The sequence below is a fragment of the Scyliorhinus torazame genome, chromosome 13 (assembly GCF_047496885.1).
Source record: "Scyliorhinus torazame isolate Kashiwa2021f chromosome 13, sScyTor2.1, whole genome shotgun sequence".
Lineage (NCBI taxonomy): Eukaryota > Metazoa > Chordata > Chondrichthyes > Carcharhiniformes > Scyliorhinidae > Scyliorhinus > Scyliorhinus torazame.
In genome coordinates, this window is record NC_092719.1 from 131586818 (window position 1) to 131606324 (window position 19507).

General features: G+C 42.8%; 1 protein-coding gene across 1 annotated transcript in view; it reads left to right on the forward strand.

Moving 5' to 3' along the window:
• The window catches only part of apeh (acylaminoacyl-peptide hydrolase), a 138750-nt gene that overhangs the window by 100010 nt on the left and 19233 nt on the right, over positions 1-19507 (forward strand). The window contains exons 17-18 of the mRNA XM_072472163.1: positions 1805-1885; positions 6412-6500. Of these exons, the coding sequence (XP_072328264.1) occupies positions 1805-1885; positions 6412-6500 (170 nt within the window). The remainder of the gene's footprint in view (positions 1-1804; positions 1886-6411; positions 6501-19507) is intronic.

The window sequence follows — 19507 nt, forward strand, 5'->3', positions numbered from 1 at the left end:
GTAGAAATTTGATGTGTTTTATGCAGTTATAAAAGGGGTAAGAAGCAGATGGAACAAAACACAAGGTCTTGGAAGGTTAGAGAGCAGGAGAGATTAAGTGACAGCTGTTTTGGAACACAAGACAGGGGAGTGGTAATGATAGTATTGAAGATTAAAACTTTGATTCAGTGTAGGCATTAAAAGAAGAATAAAGGTCAGCACTGTCTGAATAACAGTGTGGGATTTTGCCCTTCCTCTCATACTCTCATTTCTGTCCTTGGCCTGCTACAGTGTTGCAGTGAAGCCGTTCAATGCAAGCTGGAAGAACAAGGGCAGCACGGTAGCACAGTGAATAGCACTGTTGCTTCATAGCACCAGGGTCCCAGGTTCGATTCCTTGCTGGGGCACTGTCTGTGAGGAGTCAGCACGTTCTCCCAGTGTCTGCGTGGGTTTCTTCCGGGTGCTCCGGTTTCCTCCCACAGTCCAAAGACGTGCAGGTAAGGTGGTTTGGCCATCCTAAATTGCCATTGGTGTCCAAAAAATGTTAAGAGGAGTTATTGGGTTACGGGGATAGGGTGGAAGTGAGGGCTTAAGTGGGTCAGTGCAGACACGATGGGCCGAATGGCCTCCTGCACTGTATGTTCTATGTTCTAACACCACTTTATCTTCCAATTAGCACTTTACAGCCATCTGGACTCAAAATTGAGTTCAACAACATCAGACCGTGAACTCTGTTCTCTGTTTTAATTTTTCTTTTCTCCAAGTGCCAGCCTCCATCTTGTTCTCATGTTTTTGTTTTCAGACAGCATTGAATCTTATTTCTGCGATTAACGCATTCTGCTATTTCTCCTTTAGACAATGCTGATCTACATTCTGCAATTAACACATACTCTGATCCAAAGTATTAGTCTTCAAAACTATCATTACCACTCCCTTTGTCTTGTGTTCTATGAAAGCTGTCTCATTTAACCTCTCCTGCCCTTTAAGCAACCCTGACCTTCTATTTTCTTCCACCTGTCCCGCTGCATTTTTCAACATCATAAAACTCATCACATTTCCAGCTCTCTCCACTTCCAACGAAGAGTAATATTGGACTCACAACATTAGTTCTGTTCCTCTCTCCACAGATCTGCCAGACCCGCTGAAGCCAAATATTTTGTTTGTTTATGGATAATTTGAAGAGACAATTTGGTTTACTGGTCTGCCTGCTGAATTTTTAGTCATACTTCCTAACAAGTCTCCAGCAGTACGCATAATTGCCAGTTTTATGCAGTCAATATTAAAAATAGGATGATTGAATTATTTGGAGTTGGTTAGTAAGTGTAATCTGGTGCAGAGGAACAAAGGAAATGAAAACTGAGTAAGATGTCACCAAGAATAAATAAAACCAGTTTTCTTCACTCTAAGGAAGCATTACCTTCAATACCCATCATATTTGAAATGGTAAGCTTGTAGCATGACCCAAGTACAGTAAGTCCGTGAATTAGGACCACAAGTAGATCATTGTGCAAGTTGTTTCTTTGTACGGTTCCACAGCGTGTTAATGAATTGTCAAATGCTATTTTATGCACTTGACATCAGAGGTTGAACTCTTTTACTCCTGTTCTTTTGCGTATACAGTATCAGTATTGAGCTATATTGAATAAAGTATGCCAGGTCAGACCTCTGTATACTGGCCCTGGTCTATAGCTGCTTTGGACATTTCCAATCCCCTCCCTTCCCTCCTGTAGCTCCCATACAATAAATCCAAGAATAGAGGAACATAATCAGAGAAATGGATGTAGAGCTACTGGTGCTGTTTGACACTCGTATTTTTCTTGTATAGGTGGACCGCATTCAATTTTCACAGCAGAATGGATGTTGTATCCTGTCACACTCTGCAGGCTAGGGTTCGCTGTACTACTCGGTAAGTAATGCACATGACCAAACTGCTGCCCTCTTGCAAAGGCTGAGGTCCTATTCGATTGGAAAATTGTGAACCATCTTCCCGATTTTAGCTACGGTGTGTCCTTGGGATGCTGCTGAGTCGAGGGGCCAGTGTAGAGATGTTTTTGCACATAAAAGGAGAGAAAAATCACCTCTTTCTTAGTGACCATTGAAGATCAGTTGAGATTAAATTATCTGACCTCAAGTTGAAGTGTCCACTGGCAGAGGTACAGAGGAATTAGGCTTATGACGTTGTTCCTACAATAGGGCAAAGAATGCATGAGCAATTCTTTGATCAAATGTAAAGTATTTTCTTGGCTACACACAGCCTGTATCTGTCTTCCTCTGTTTCTTTGAAGGAGTACACTTTTCTGCTGGATGGGGACAGGGTTGTAGGTGGCGAGGACTATACTCGGACCGTGTTATGGTGTCTACGTCTCAAGACTGTGCTATATGAGAGAGGTTATAACAATATTCTTTCGAACATGCGAAACCAATAGCCATAACAATAAAACAAACAAAATGAAGAAAAATCAATTCAAATAAAGTAGATTTTCTTTCTTGTCACAAATGTGAATATACATGTAGTAAGCCATTATTGAATAGATGGATGTGTTTTGAGGAAATTGTCATTTTTAACTGCCCACATTTAGTCCTAGCCTCTCCTTTGCTAGATCTAGCATGTTTTAAAGTTGTATCACACTTATAGCAGTTGATATTTTGTTGGCTTCAAATATCTCAGTGATTCTCTTAGGTATTCAGTGACTGCATGAAATCATGGTAGTGGTTCGGTCTTGTCACAGTAACTGTCATCATTTTCAGCTTGCTGAATGTCTCCAGGGTTTGGATTTGTTGCACTGCCAATAGTTCATGATCAGTTATTGTCTCATTGGTATCTTCTTGGGTGTCGATATTCAACCAGGCATTGATGTCTTCAGTATCTAGTACGTCTCCAACATTGTCTAGATTGTGGACATTGAATCAATCATAGTCCAAAACTCTCTTCTTGATCTCAAGTATTTCTTCTTCAATGAAGCCTTTGCAATACAGCTTGTCATTGCTGTTGATTGACGTGTCAAATGCAGCACCCACGCTGCGCCTCCAGGAGTGTTTGATCCAGTTAATTATCACTTCCTGCCAGGAATAGCCTCCTAAGTAAGGTTCTCTTTTTCATGTTGAATCTCTTCAGGCAAGTTGATACATTATCCTTACTGCCCACCATTCTCTTCTGTAGTTATGCTTTGATGATCTGTACGATGTCTTGGTCAAGGGGTTTACTTTTAGTGTCATGTTTTTCTGTATTTGATCATATTTCCTGTTACCAGGTTCCCTGTGGGCAGTTGTCAAGCAGATTACCTTTTCGGTAATTTGTTCTGCCTGATTTGTTTCCTGACATTTGGTATGAATTTATGGTGAAACAGTCTTTGATAATTGATATCATGCAGGCCTTGGCGCTACTTAAGTTTTGCATGTTAGTGAGATCATGGCTGATCTTTTGTGGACTCAGCTCCACTTTCCGGCCCGAGCACCATAACCCTTAATCCCTTTATTCTTCAAAAGAGGTTTTGCCACCAAGTGAATGAAATATCAATGCCCCAGTAGAGTTTGAAGCTAGCAGAGGATGAAGGATGGAAGAAGCATGGTTTGGCGAACTTTCCAATGATGAATGGAGTCAGCTTATGTAGACCAGTTGCAGCAAAAGCAGACTGACAATCTTGTTTTTGTCTGTTTACATCCGGGTGTTTTGTTAATGGCGTATCTTCTCGCTAGCATCTTGTCTGGTGACGTTTTGTAGTACAGGCCTGTCTCGTGGTTGTGGATTTGTTCTTCATTCTACCTTACTCAGTGTGGCATCTTCTTTCGTTCAGCAGGCAATGATGTTGTGACTAGCTTGTCTGAGGTCAATTGTTCTCCATAGAATTACCACAATGCAGAAGGAGGCCATTCAGCCCATTGAGTCTGCACTGACCCTCCAAAAGAGCACACTACCCAGGCCCACTCCCTGCCCTATCCCTGTAACCCCACGCATTGATCATGGGCAATTCACCTTACCTGCACATCCTCTTTTATAGTAACTTGTGAAATTCCATATCTGTTCTTGAATCTTGTTAACCATCCTCTGCTGGCTTCAAACTCTACTGGGGCATTGATATTTCATTCACTTGGTGGCAAAACCTCTTTTGAAGAATAAAGGGATTAAGGGTTATGGTACTCGGGCCGGAAAGTGGAGCTGAGTCCACAAAAGATCAGCCATGATCTCATTGAATGGCAGAGCAGGCTCGAGGGGCCAGATAGCCTACTCCTGTTCCTAGTTCTTATGTTCTTGTGTTCTAAACTGAGCTTGTAAAACAGGATCAAACAACAAACAAATGTGCCCCTACAGGCCCTTCGGCCCTCCAAGCCCGTGCCGACCATGCTGCCCGACTAAACTACAATCTTCCACACTTCCTGGGTCCGTATCCCTCTATTCCCATCCTATTCATGTATTTGTCAAGATGCCCCTTAAATGTCACTATCGTCCCTGCTTCCACCACCTCCTCCAGTAGCGAGTTCCAGGCACCCACTACCCTCTGTGTAAAAAAACTTGCCTCGTACATCTACTCTAAACCTTGCCCCTCTCACCTTAAACCTATGCCCCCTAGTAATTGACCCCTCTACCCTGGAGAAAAGCCTCTGACTCTCCACTCTGTCTATGCCCCTCATAATTTTGTAGACCTCTATCAGGTCGCCCCTCAACCTCCGTCGTTCCAGTGAGAACAAACCGAGTTTATTCAACCGCTCCTCATAGCTAATGCCCTCCATACCAGGCAACATTCTGGTAAATTTCTTCTGCACCCTCTCTAAAGCCTCTACATCCTTCTGGTAGTGTGGCGACCAGAATTGAACGCTATACTCCAAGTGTGGCCTAACTAAGGTTCTATACAGCTGCAACATGATTTGCCAATCCTTATACTCAATGCCCCGGCCAATGAAGGCAAGCATGCCGTATGCCTTCTTGACTACCTTCTCCACCTGTGTTGCCCCTTTCAGTGACCTGTGGACCTGTACACCTAGATGTCTCTGACTTTCAATACTCTTGAGGGTTCTACCATTCACTGTATATTCTCTACCTGCATTAGCCCTTCCAAAATGCATTACCTCACATTTGTCCGGATTAAACTCCATCTGCCATCTCTACGCCCAAGTCTACAAACAATCTAAATCCTGCTGTATCCTCTGACAGTCCTCATCGCTATCCGCAATTCCACTAACCTTTGTGTCGTCTGCAAACTTACTAATCAGACCAGTTACATTTTCCTCCAAATCATTTATATATACTACAAACAGTAAAGGTCCCAGCACTGATCCCTGCAGAACACCACTGGTCACAGCCCTCCAATTAGAAAAGCATCCTTCCATTGCTACTCTCTGCCTTCCATGACCTAGCCAGTTCTGTATCCACCTTGCCAGCTCACCCCTGATCCCGTGTGACTTCACCTTTTGTACTAGTCTCCCATGAGGGACCTTGTCAAAGGCCTTACTGAAGTCCATATAGACAACATCCACTGCCCTACCTGCATCAATCATCTTTGTGACCGCCTCGAAAAACTCTTATCAAGTTAGTGAGAAACGACCTCCCCTTCACAAAACCATGCTGCCTCTCACTAATACGTCCATTTGCTTCCAAATGGGAGTAGATCCTGTCTCGAAGAATTCTCTCCAGTAATTTCCCTACCACTGAAGTAAGGCTCACCGGCCTGTAGTTCCCTGGATTATCCTTGCTACCCTTCTTAAACAGAGGAACAACATTGGCTATTCTCCAGTCCTCCGGGACATCATCTGAAGACAGTGAGGATCCAAAGATTTCTGTCCAGGCCTCAGCAATTTCCTCTCCAGCCTCCTTCAGTATTCTGGTAAATGGCCGACTTCTGCTCTTAAGTCCTATGTTCCTATGTACCAATAGAAGCTCTAGTCCTTTTAGATTAAAAGTGCAGTTCTTCAGAGTTAAGTACTGTAGTGGGATTGATGGCAAGTGTCAGATGAAATAGTGAAAAAGGGCATAACCATGTTTACTGCATCTGTGCTCAATAGATTTCAGTGACCGTAAATTACATTACTGTTCACTGTAAAGTGAATCAGTTAATATAGAAAAAATTCCCTTATGGCCTATTGTGTTAGAGTGATGTGCTTATTTTGTAGAATAAGTTTTGCAGAGCGTGTGGCATGTGGGGGCTTGATTCCCACAGTTAAGGGTGATAACAGAAAATGTTGGAAATATGTATTCTGCCCATCAGAATCTGAAAAGTTGCATTTTCATTTTGGCTGCTGATCTCTTGGCTACTAATGAAGTATTTCTCCTCCACTCCCACCATGCCTGAAATAGAGGTCAGTTCCATTTCTGGTGTAGAGGTGGGCAATGCACAATTCCAACAGTTTCTGCTTATATTTAGTTTCCAAAAGTTGCAGATTTTCTTTTAATTCTCCACTATTTAGAATAACGTAGATCTTACTGACACTATTTTACAGTAAATTACAGAGGCTCCATTGGCTTTGGACAGGACAGTATCATCTCCCTGCCTGGAAACATAGGAAGCCAAGATGTAAAAGACGTACAGGTAATGAACTGTTCAGTTCCGATAATTTGTGAATAAATAGGCGCCTACTCACTATTCTTGGAAAATTAACAAACCATCCTGCAACAGACAACAGACAGCTTTGAGCTGGCTATTGGAATAAACTGAAAGATTATTTACCATCAGAGTTGTTTATTGCTTATGCCCCAGTCAGGCAGCAGTGTTGAGACCTTTGTATAGTCAAATACCAATGTTTGAGCAGGTGACTCTCAAGCTGAAAGTTATTTTCTGATTTTGAGTCACTGGGCCACCCCTCTCTCAAATATATTATTGAGTTTCATTTACTTTGTTTAAAAGTAGCATTTTAACCTGGTTTTGCGAAGAATATATGAAGCTAATAGCACTTGCAAGAAGGAGCTAATGCTTTAATGGCCACGATTTTGCATAATGTCTTGATGCAAGCCATTTTGCCTAATATCCAAGTTCCAGAGCCATTGTGTCAGGATGCCCAGAGTTTCAAAACTATTTTTGCAGATGAGTCACACACAGTTCAAATGACCTACTTTGTTTTACTGTACAATCCAGTCACCTAACCTATATCTCCAGTGCATATCATGATTAAAATTCTGGCATGGAAAGTGCCCGGTGTGTCTGGCTAAGTCTTCGCTTTCCCACCAGAGCTACCAACCTAATCCCATTTCTGTCTACCTATTCCAAGATCAAATGGCATCTAGATGCAGTAGTGAAGGATTTTGAGATGCTATCTTCTAGATGTAGAATCATAGGATCTCTACTCATTAAACCAAGTCTATCTTTGTATTTTGAAAGATCCCAAGACATTCATTACGCAGAGCGGTGGGGAATTCTCCTCGTCTGGCTCAACAATTATCCAGAACTGGTTATTTTGTTTTCTGCACGTGGAACTTTGCTGCTGAATTTGTCTCATAACAACAATGTTGCATTTTTAAGATAATTATTATATGTGAAGTTTTTTTATTCATTTATGGGATGTGGGCGTCCCTGGCTGGGCCAGCATTTATTGCCCATCCCTAGTTGCCCTTTTGAAGGTGGTGGCGAGTTGCCTTGGACGCTGCAGTAGCTGAGATGTAAGTACACCCACAGTGCTGGTAGGGAGGGAATTCCAGGATTTTCACCCGGCAGTGAGGGAAATGCAAAATATTTCCCAGTCAGAATGGTGAGTGACTTGGAGGGTAACCTCCAGGTGGTGGTGTTCTTGCATTTGGTCGTGGGTTTGAAAGGTGCTGCCTAAGGAACCTTAGGGTGTTCCTGCAGTGCATATTGTAGATGGCACACAGGTGCCACTGTTCATCAGTGGTGGAGGGATTGAATGTTTGTGGAAAGGGTAGCAATCAAGTGGGCTGCTTTAGGGCTTCCAATGGTGTCATGTAAAGACAAGACGCACAAAAAGTGTCTCCCGGCAAGGTCTTTGTATTTGATCCGTTCTACCTGTTTTTCCGGGTTTTTGGTGCTCAAACCCCGTGTGTTGAGTCGGTGAACCCTCTCCAGGCGAGGGGGTATGTCGAAATTGTCGGCAAAGAAGCTCAACATGAAAAAGGTTCAGAAGCGAAGCCCGTCGAAGGAAGGTGAAGGAGAGAAGATGGCCGGCAGGCCCATTACGTTAGACACATTGGCTGTGGTAATGGCGCTGGTCATGGTAATGGCACAGGAGCCTGAAAAGTTCGGCAAACGAATGGAGAGGCATTTTGAGCGGTGGGGCCAGAAAATTATGGAATCTTTTAAAGCCACCATCAGTAGGTGTGAACTTTGAATATGTTGAAGGCACAAGGCGAGACGCAAAAAGGGTGGAGGAAGCCTTGTTGAGGCACGAGAATCGGTTTGCCTTGGGAGAGGCAGAGCTGCTGATAGGAACATGGGAATTAGGAGCAGAAGTAGGCAATTAAACCCTTTGAGCCTCTTCAATCAGATAATGGCTAATCTCTTCCTGGTCTGAAATTCATCTCCCCACTTGTTCCCCATATCCCTTTAACCTGTTTATTTAAGTCCGAAATATATCCATCTCCTTAAAACCATATAATGACTCCATTTAATAATGGTGGCTGAAGAATAGGTCACAGCAGTTAAACCGCAGTTTGTTGGCGCTTCCAGAGGGGACAGAGAGCCTAAAGCTGACCTAGTATTTCTCCAAAATGTATTCTCGGCTGGTGAGAGGGGATGAAGTGTTCATCCCTCGGGAATTGAACAGAGCACATCGGGCGCTCAGGCAAAGGCCAAGACCGAAAGAGCGACCGAGGGCAGTGATGATCCATTTCCGCAATTATCGAAGGAAGGAGAGTGCCTAGGAGTGAGCGAAAAGGATTCAGAATATTGACTTGGGCCGGTAATACGGTCCGAATATATCAAGATATTGGGTCTGAATTGGTGAAGAGGCGTGCGGCCTTCAATAGGGCGAAGGCGGTGTTTTATGATAAGGGCATGAGGTTTGGAATGGTGTATCTGGCGCATTTACAGGTTACAATGCACTCAAATAATCACCTTTTTGACACACCGGAGCAAGCTGAGGCCTCCATCCGAAAGAAGAAGTTAGGACCTCTGTGAAGAGGGCTATTTTGGACTCTGTAAGAAGGGGGACGTTTGTATGTTGCTGTCTTTCCCACTGTTTCACTTTTGCTTTGCTAGGGGAAGGGGGCGGTTGTAAAAGGGGATTGGTTTGTGTTCCTGTGTGGGTTTTTTTTTCTCTTGGAGGGGAGAGAGGTTTGTTGATCTTGTTGAGGTTTGGGTATGGTTGGAAATTATTGTGTCTCCGGATGCCAAAAAGACGTTTGATTGGGTCGAATGGAGCTACTTGTTTTCGGTTCTGGGTAAGTTTGGGATTGGTCGTGGGTTTGTATCGTGGGTCCAGCTGTTATTGGAGCGTCGGCTGCTAGTAATCGAACGGCCAACATGAATTCGGGGTCGTTCAAGCTCCATAGGGGGACAAGGCAGGGATGCCATATGTCATTGCTGTTGTTTGTGTTGGCGATCGAACCATTGGCGATTGCTTTGAGGGCCTTGGAAAAGTGGCAGGGAATTGTGAGGGGTGGAGTAGAGCACAGGGTGTCCCTATGCGCTGATGACCTTTTACTGTATGTTAGGAGTCCAGGAGATAATGGTGATTTTGGAGAGGTTCGGTTCCTTTTCAGGATATAAACTAAATGTTGGGCATAGTGAATGTTTTGTGGTTATCACTCTGAGAGGAGGTGCTGGATTTGAGGGGTTGACATTCCATTTGGCGGGGACCAGTTTTCGCTATTTAGGGGTTCAGGTGGCCCGGGATTGGACGCAACTTCGCAAACTGAATTTTATAAGCTTGGCGAGCAAGGTTAGAGCAGACTTGCAGAGGTGAGACAGCCTTCCACTGTCATGGCGGGCCAAGTTCAATCTATTCCGATGAACATTTTGCCACGATTTGTGTTCTTATTTCAATGCCTCCCTGTTTTTCTGCCGTCATTTTTTTCGAGTGATGGGGCAGCTCATAATGGGCTTCATATAGGTGGGGAGAATATCTCGGAATCGGAGAGGGATCCGTTAGAAGTAAAGGCAGGTGGGGGGGGGGGTTGACAGTATTATTACTGCATAGCCAATGCAGAGAAAGTGTTGAGATGGTGTGGGGATCAGGAGATTAGTTGGATACAGATGGAGTTGGGGTCATGTAGAGCGACTGTCTGGAAACCCTGGTGACGGCATCTCTACTGTTTCCGCCGGCGAAATATTCTGGGAAACTGGTGGTAGTTTCCACATTGACAATATAGCGGCAGCTCCATCAGCAATTTAAGTTGAAGAAAGTGTCAAGATAGGCCCCAACTGTAGGAATCACTTATTTACAAATCGTGGGAAAATGTTCATCGGAATAGATTGAACTTGGATGTTACATTCAGGAAGTGGGAAGGCAAGGGGCCGGAGAGGGTAAGGGATTTGTTTCTGGAGAGCCGGTTTGCGAGTTGGGCGGAGTTGAAGGTGAAAGCTGGGGCTGGATAGGTTCATATATTTTCAGATGGGCGACGGTGATCAGTGGGCATTTCCAACTTTCCCGGAGGCACAGCCATCTACCTTGCTTGAAAGGATGCTCTTGTATGCGGAGTCAGAGGAGGTTAGCGCGTCTGGGATATATGGGCAGATCATGGGGGAAGAGCAGGGTTCTGTGGATGAGGTGAAGGCCAGATGGGAGGAGGAGGTATGGAGTGATCCCTTAAGGTGAATGCTATGTCATCCTGTGCAAGGTTGTGCTTGATACAGCTAAAGATATCTCACCAAGGCCAGGATGAGTCGGTTTTTGAGGGGGTTGAGGATAATTGTGAGCGGTGCTCGAGAGGGCCTGATCACCATAATATAGGATCTGATCCTGTCCCAAGCTGGTGTTTTTTTGGGGGACTTTTTTCTCAACCATATCGGCAATCCTGTCTATTGATTTAGAGCCCTGTCCGTTTGTCGTTGTATTTGAGGGTTTTTTATTCGTTCATGGGAGGTGGGCGTCACAGGCTGTGCTAGCATTTATTGCCCATTCCTAATTCCCCTTGAGGGGCAGATAAGGGTCAACCACATTGCTGCGGGCCTGGAGTCAGGTGTAGGCAAGACCAGGTAAGGATGGGAGATTTCCTTTCCTGAAGGACATTAGTGAACCAGATGGGTTTTTCCGACAATTGACAATGGTTTCATGGTCATCATTAGACTTTTTAATTCCAGATCACCTGCCATGGTGGGATTCGACCCCGTGTCCCCATATCATTATCCTGAGTGCCTGCAATACTAGTCCAGTGACAATGCCACTATGCCACCACCTCCCCTGTCAGACCAACCAGAATTGCGGTGAATGCATTCGACATTCGCATCGTTGTTGGCCCGGCGATGGATACTACTGAGCTGGAGACAGATGACGCCACCCAGTGCCAAAGCATGGCTGGTGATTTGATGGAATTCTTGTACCTCGAGATGGTCCAGTTTGCGGTGAGGGCGGTCAATCGATGGGTTCTATCGTAGATGGCAGCTGTTCGTGCAGTAGCACAGTGGGGAGCACTGTTGCTTCACAGCTCCAGGGTCCCAGGTTCAATTCCCGGCTTGGGTCACTGCCTGTGTGGAGTCTGCATGTTCTCCCTGTATCTGTGTGGGTTTTCCTCCTGGTACTCCGGTTTCCTCCCACAAGTCCCGAAAGGCATGCTGTAATTTGGACATTCTGAATTCTCCCTCAGTGTATCCGAACAGGCGCCGGAATGTGGCGACTAGGGGCTTTTCACAGTAACTTCTTTGAAGTGTTAATGTAAGCCTGACCAGGATTATTATTATGTTTATTTTGCATTTTGAAGATCTGGTCGCTGTTAGTGTGTGTGTGTGTGTGTGGGGGGGGGGGGGGGGGGGGGGGGGGCGGTATTGTTTTGGATGTTGGTGTTCCTGTTACTTATCATCTCACTTTTTGATTTTCTACAATGTAAACCTTTACATTTACCTCTACCTTGAATTAGGTTTGCTATTACCTGCCCATTCTCTTACCCAGCGTCTGCCTGATTTGCTGTGCATGCTAATTTGGTGTCATCACATTTTGACATTGCTTCCTCTATTACCATGACCAGATCACATATCTGATCTTCGCCATCCTCTGCTGGCCATTTTTCCGAAATGTGTTCATTTGCTGTCATCTGTATTCAATTGCAAAGAAAGATTTTTGTCCAGCTAACTAATTCATCATTAATTATCCATCCTTTATGATCTTCAAAAGCTCCACATGAGCATTTTCACTAGAAAGCCTTCATATGTTCTTGGAGTGAAGACTTATTACACAAGATAGACCTTGTTGGTTGGTCATTCCTTACTTTGCCAATATAATCAGATTTATTCCATACTCATAACGTGCCTGTGGTTTTTAATATTGTTTTCCATTTTCAAGATGGAATCTTTAATTGAATGAATAAAGTAAACAAGAAATGAACATTTCACAAGGTTATATGAGCCATAAACTGTGTTTGAAGTCATTAAAACATTCAGTCATTCTAAGGAAGAAAATAACAATGTGATTCATCAGCAAGGAGTTCTTGTAATTGATTTTTCAAAGGAACAAATGTACAGATTCATCTTTTCTTTTAAGTCTATTTCTTGAGCAGAAAGAACAGCGCTTGAGCATGTTAATGTTCAAATGATCTATTGAACAACATTTTTCTATCTAATCGAGCATTAACACTGTCAAATATTGTTAATGTTTTGGTAATGCGCTTGATGAATTCGTAATGTGTGAATTTAGCAAACATTGTGGTGCCGAATTATACCCATACTTTGGCTCAGAAAATCAAACAAAGATCACTAATGTTTATAATGTGTTTATTTTGCATAGACCAGAACCGGAACACTAGAACTGTTACAGGCCACAGTTGAATTGCTGTAATTGTATATGAATGAGTGGGGTTACATTTAGTACTTTCCACTTGGAGGAACCTTTCCAGAAGCTAAAGAATTTTGAAAGATAGTGACTAATGCACCAACCATCTATCTAGTCACCTCCTTCAACATTCTGGGCCGAAGCACATCTGGTCCAGGGGATTTATCAACCTTCAATTGAGTTAACTTTCCAAGTACTACCTCTTTACAAAAAAATTATTTTAGAGTCTCAGTTTCACAAAGTCTACTGATTGCCGTGAAGGCAGACGCATAGTAACTGTTTAGTTCCCGATCCTCCACTATACATTCTGCTGTGCCCACCTGTAATTGGCACACATTTGTCCTAGCTAATCTTTTCCTTTTCACATACCGAAAGAAGCTTTTCCAGTCCGCCTTTGTTTCTCGTTAGTTTACATTCACATTCTATTTTCCCTTAGTCAATTTCTTGGTCCTCCTTTGCTAGGTTCTAAATTGGTCCCAATCCTCAAGCTTATCACTTTTTCTCCCATCCTTATAAGCCATTTTCTTCAATGTAAAGCAATCTCTAATTTATTTTGTTAACCACAGTTGATTTACCTATCCTTTTGGGTGTTTGTGCCTTGGAGGAATTATATCTGTTGTAGACTATACAGTATTTCTTTAAACGCTAGCCATTGCCTGTGTATTGCCAAATCTTTTAATGTATTTTCCCAATCGACCATACCCTCTCAAAACTTCATAATTTTCTTTCTTCAGATTTAAGAACCTAGTTTCAAAATGAACCGTATCGCATTCAAACGTACTGTAAAATCAATCATTATTATGGTCACTATTTTGCGAAAGCTGCTTTACAGCAAGTTTGTTCAGCCTGCGCTGATCCAGATCCTCTATCTAAAACTGTTGCCTATTTTCTAAGGATCTGTATCCCTCTGCTCCCTGCTCATTCATGTATCTGTCTAGATACATCTTAAATGAAGCTATCGTGCCCGCCTCTACCACCTCCGCCGGCAATGCGTTCCAGGCACCCACCACCCTCTGCGTAAAGAACTTTCCACGCATATCTCCCTTAAACTTTTCCCCTCTCACCTTGAACTCATGACCCCTAGTAATTGAGCCCCCCACTCTGGGGAAAAAGCTTCTTGCTATCCACCCTGTCTATATCTCTCATGATTTTGTAGACCTCAATGAGGTCCCCCCTCAACCTCCGTCTTTCTAATTAAAATAATCCTAATCTACTCAACCAGTAGTGGCTAGCGCCCTCCATACCAGGTAACATTCTGGTGAACCTCCTCTGCACCTTCTCCAAAGCATCCACATGCTTTTGGTAATGTGGCGACCAGAACTGTTCACAGTATTCCAAATGTGGCCGAACCAAAGTCTTATACAACTGTAACATGACCTGCCAACTCTTGTACTCAATACCCCTTCCAATGAAGGAAAGCATGCCGTATGCCTTCTTGACCAAGAATGCAAAATCAACATGGATGTACGAAAGGGAAACCATGTTTGACAAATTAGTTTTTTTGAGGATGTTACTTGCGGGCATAGAAAAAGGAGAACCAGTAGATGCGGTGTATTTGGAATTTAAGAAGTCTGTTGATAAGGTCCCACACAGGAAGTTAGTAAATAAAATTAGAGTGCATGGGATTGGAAGAAACAAAGATATGGATTGAGAATTGGTTATCAGATGGAAAGTATAGAGTAGGAATGAAAGGTTCATCTACAGTTTGGTATCCTGTAAACAACTCCCATCAATGTTTTCTGCCTCTTGCTGTTTCCTCACTCCACCCAAACTGATTCTACATCTTGATCCTTCGATTTAAGATCTCCTCTTACCAATGTACAGCGTGCTACCCCACCACTTTTTTTTTTTTTTTTTGCCAATCCCTCCTAAATGCCAAATATACATCCATAATTTCCAATATGCCAGATTTTTAGTTCTAAATCTTGGACAACTTGTAGTCATGTCTTCAAATGCACTTGTGATAATTTACCAAAATTCACCAGACTCTGGGGTGGTCCTGGCATATTGGAAATTAGCAAACGTGAGACCACTGTTTAAAAAAGGAGGTAGGGAGAAAGCAGGTAATTAGAGGCCAATTAGCTTAACTTCGGTAGTAGGGAAGATGCTGGAATCTATCATCAAGGAAGAAATAGCGAGGCATCTGGATGGAAATTGTCCCATTGGACAGACGGAGCATGGGTTCATAAAGGGCAGGTCGTGCCTAACTAATTTAGTGGGATTTTTTGAGGACATTACCAGTGCGGTAGACAACGGGGAGCCAATGGATGTGGTAAATCTGGATTTCCAGAAAGTTTTTAATAAGGTGCCACACAAAAGGTTGCTGCATAAGATAAAGATGCATGGCGTTAAGAGTAAAATAGTAGCATGGATAGATGAGTGGTTAATTAATAGAAAGCAAAGAGTGGGGATTAATGGGTGTTTCTCTGGTTGGCAATCAGTAGCTAGTGGTGTCCCTCAGAGATCAGTGTTGGGCTCACAATTGTTCACAATTTACTTGGATGATTTGGAGTTGGGGACCAAGTGCAATGTGTCCAATTGCAATCGACACTAAGATGAGTGGGAAAGCAAAAAGTGCAGAGGATACTGGAAGTCTGCAGAGGGATTTGGATAGTTTAAGTGAATGGGCTAGGGTCTGGCAGATGGAATACAATGTTGAAAAATGTGAGGTTATCCATTTTGGTAGGAATATCAGCAAAAGGGATTATTATTTAAATGATAAAATATTAAACCATGCTGCTGTGCAGAGAGACCTGGGTGTCCTAGTGCATGAGTCGCAAAATGTTGGTGTAACATGATTAAGAAGGCAAATGGAGTTTTGTCCTTCATTGCTATAGGGTTGGAGATTAAGACTAGGGAGGTTGTGCTGCAACTGTATAAGGTGTTAGTGAGGCCACACTTGGAGTATTGTGTTCAATTTTGGTCTCCTTACCTGAGAAAGGACGTACTGGCGCTGGAGGGTGTGCAGAGGAGCTTCACCAGGTTAATCCCAGAGTTGAGGGGGTTGGATTACGAGGAGAGGCTGAGTAGACTGGACTGTACTCGTTGGAATTTAGAAGGATGCGGGTGGACCTTATAGAAACATATTAAATTATGAAGGGAATAGATAGGATAGATGTGGGCAGGTTGTTTCCACTGGCGGGTGAAAGCAGAACTAGGGGGCATAGCCTCAAAATAAGGGGAAGTAGATTTAGGACTGAGCTGAGGAGGAACTTCTTCACCCAAAGGTTTGTGAATCTATGGAATTCCCTGCCCAGTGAAGCAGTTGAGGCTCGTTCATTAAATGTTTTCAAGATAAAAATAGATAGTTTTTTGAAGAATAAAAGGTTATGGTGTTCGGGCGGGAAAGTGGAGCTGAGTCCACAAAAGATCAGCCATGATCTCATTGAATGGCGGAGCAGGCTCAAAGGGCCAGATGGCCTAATCCTGCTCCTCGTTCTTATGATCTTATATCATTAAATCATACCCATTTACCTAAATTTGTGTAGCCAAATCATCTACTTTTTTGTGAATGCTACATGCATTTAGTTATAAAGTCTTTCATTCTGCTTTTTTAGCTTTGTTCTCTGGCCCTATTTGATTGTTGCCGATGCTTTGGCTCTCTTCTGTTTTTTCTACTTTTTACTAGTTCTACTTCTGTCGAATCGGAGCTCCTTCTCAGGTTCCTATCCCTCTGCCAATCTAATGTAAACCCTCCCCAACAGCACTAGCAATCCCTGTGTGGATGTTAGTCCCAGTCCTGCTAAGAAGCAGCCCGTTCACTTTTTATACAGGTCCCATCTGCCCTAGAACCGGTCCCAATGCCTCAGAAAACTGATGTCATTTCTCCTGCACCAGTTCTCCAGTCAGGTGTTCAATCGCTCAATTCTCCTATTCCTATGCTCACTAGCAAATGAGACTGGATGTAATCCTAGAATTCTTTTGAGCTAGTTGTTAAATTGATGGATTAAGTTAATTTAGTAGATAATGTTTACTTTGGTTTTTAAAAGTTAGTAAACAAAATTGTACACAGACATTAGAAAAAATTGTGGAATAGATGACAAAATAGGATAGTAAAACGGCTCTGAGGAAAAAAAAGGTCACACGTAGTTTTCCGTAGAGATATGTTTAGACACTTCTCTGTTCATAATTGCCCAGGATTTGCTGGAGAAGGGGTATCACATGGCGTGTGCTGTTAAACGTTTTCCTGCACCCTTCAGCTCAAAGATTTTAGCCAACAAAGCTTCAAGAAGTGTAGGCTGACAGAGTTGCAGTGAGAGCAACAGGGCATTTAGGATCTTGAACAACAGGACAAACTGTATCTCTTAATCAATTCGATGAAGTATTGAGAATTAAACACTCGGACAGCGGACAATGTTGAATTAGAGTAAATGAATTCAACGTCAACTTGGGTGCAGAAAGAGAAATAAAGATATGATTAATAGAAAGAAACAAAGACGAGGAAAATTGTTTTTTTTTTGTTTCATGAAATCGCAAACAACAATTTTTGGAATCTTTATTGTCACAAGTAGGTTTACATTAACACTGCAATGAAATTACTGTGAAAAGCCCCTAGTCGCCACATTCCGGCGCCTGTTTGGGTATTCAAAGGGAGAATTCAGAATCTCCAATTCACCTAACAGCACGACTTTCGGGATTTGTGGGAGGAAACCGACGCAGACACAGGGAGAACGTGCAGACTCTACACAGACTGTGACCCAAGCCGGGAATCAAACCTTGAGCTGTGAAGCAACAGTGCTACCCATTGTGCTACCATGCTACCCTTCGCAACCTGAAGGAATGAGAATTCCCTACTTTTAGTTGTTCAATTTTTGGACAAGAGAGGTAAGTTGGTAATAACAATTGCCACATATTTAAAGGAATGCTAGCTCTGTTTATTGCTGGACTTACCTTCTGTGGGGCGTTTAATAAACAAACAATACACAAGTGCAGCATCTTCATGAAACTCATGGGGTGGTTAAGAGTAAGTTGTTGTATATGCAAAGCTAAAGACAGAGTGATGCAAGTCAACCAGCATCCTACTCAGTAGAATTTGTTGACACAATAATGGAGCATGAACAATGCATGCAATTGTTAAACCATACCTTATCTGGTGACTTGCACCAAAGAAAAGATATCCCCATACCCTCATAAGTCACCAGGCAAATTAGACCAGACTAATTCCCAGGATGGCAGGACAGACGTTTGAAGAAAGCCTGGATCGACTGGGCTTGTACTCACTGGAGTTTAGAAGAATGAGAAGGGATATCCGAGAAACATATAAATTCCTGATGGCACTGGACAAGCTACATGTGGGTAGAACGTTCCCAATGTTGGGAACATCCAGAACTAGGGGTCACAGCCTACGAATAAGTGATAAGCCATTCAGGACTGAGATGAGGAAGAACTTCCCTCGGAGAGTTGGGAACTTGTGGAATTCTCAACCACAGAAAGCTGTTGGGGCCAGTTCATTGTATATTTCCATGAGGGAGCTGGACATGGCCTTTGCAGCTAAAGGGATCAAGGGGTATGGAGGGAAAGTGGCAGTGGGATACTGAATTTGCATGATCAACCATGATCATTTTGAATGGTTGTGCAGGCTCAAAGGCCTATTCCTTCACCTATTTTCTATGTTTCTATGCTTAGCATTATTTTGTTAGCAAATTCTATGGGTATTTAATTTATTGCTGACACAAAACTTTATGTGCAAGAAGGAAATTATCTTTGGAAAACCTAGAACAGTTAAGCAAATGGACAAATATTACAGAAATACTTTAACGATGATTTATGTCTGGAAAAATATGGGGGGGATGTAAATATCTTCTGCGCAGACTTCTGCTTGTCTTTTTATCTTGTTTTATTTCTTGCATGTTTTCTTTCCATCTTTTCGGCACAGTTCTGTAAAGTGTAACATTACGAGTTGCAAAATACAAACATTGAAAACCCAATAAAAACACTTTAAAAAACCCTCTGCTCCGCTGTGGTGGAGTCCTTCAAAGGTTGCGGCGCTCTACATTGCAGAAGAGGCCAGGCTCTGAAGACTTGTCAAGAAATGCAGGTGTAAAAGTTCCAGTGGAGTGGCAATCTGACGATTGCTGCTCATTGGAATGTTTTGTTGACATTATGCAGATAAATAGATGAATAGCATTTGTGTTCACTGGACTTAAAAAGGAAAAAAATAAATAAATGAAGAAAAGTTCAAAGAAGAGTGATCAAGATGGTTACAGGTCTTGAGGATCTAACTTCATGAAGGCTATTTGGTCTATCAAGCCCATGTCGGTGCCCTGACAAGCAATCCAGTCAGTCCCATTACCCTACTTTATCCACTCCGTGCTGCACATTTATTTCTATTAGGTGCTCATCCAATTTCCTTTTGAAATAATTTATCGTCTCTGCTTCCTCTGCCATAACCAATGAGTTTGAGGCCGTTATCACTTGCTACTGCGTAAACAAGTTCTTCTCGAATCCTCCCTACATCTTTAGTCTTAAACATTGTCTGCTAGTTCTTATACCACTAGATGATGGGAACTGTTTTCCTTTGTCTACCTAAACTAAACCTGTCATAATCTTGTAAATGTCCCCTTGGTCTGCTTGCTGCAAGGAGCTTCTCCAATTTAACCCTGTGGCTCAAATCGCTAATCACCTATGAACAAAGTGACTTAACATTCTCATAAGGGAGAAGACTGAT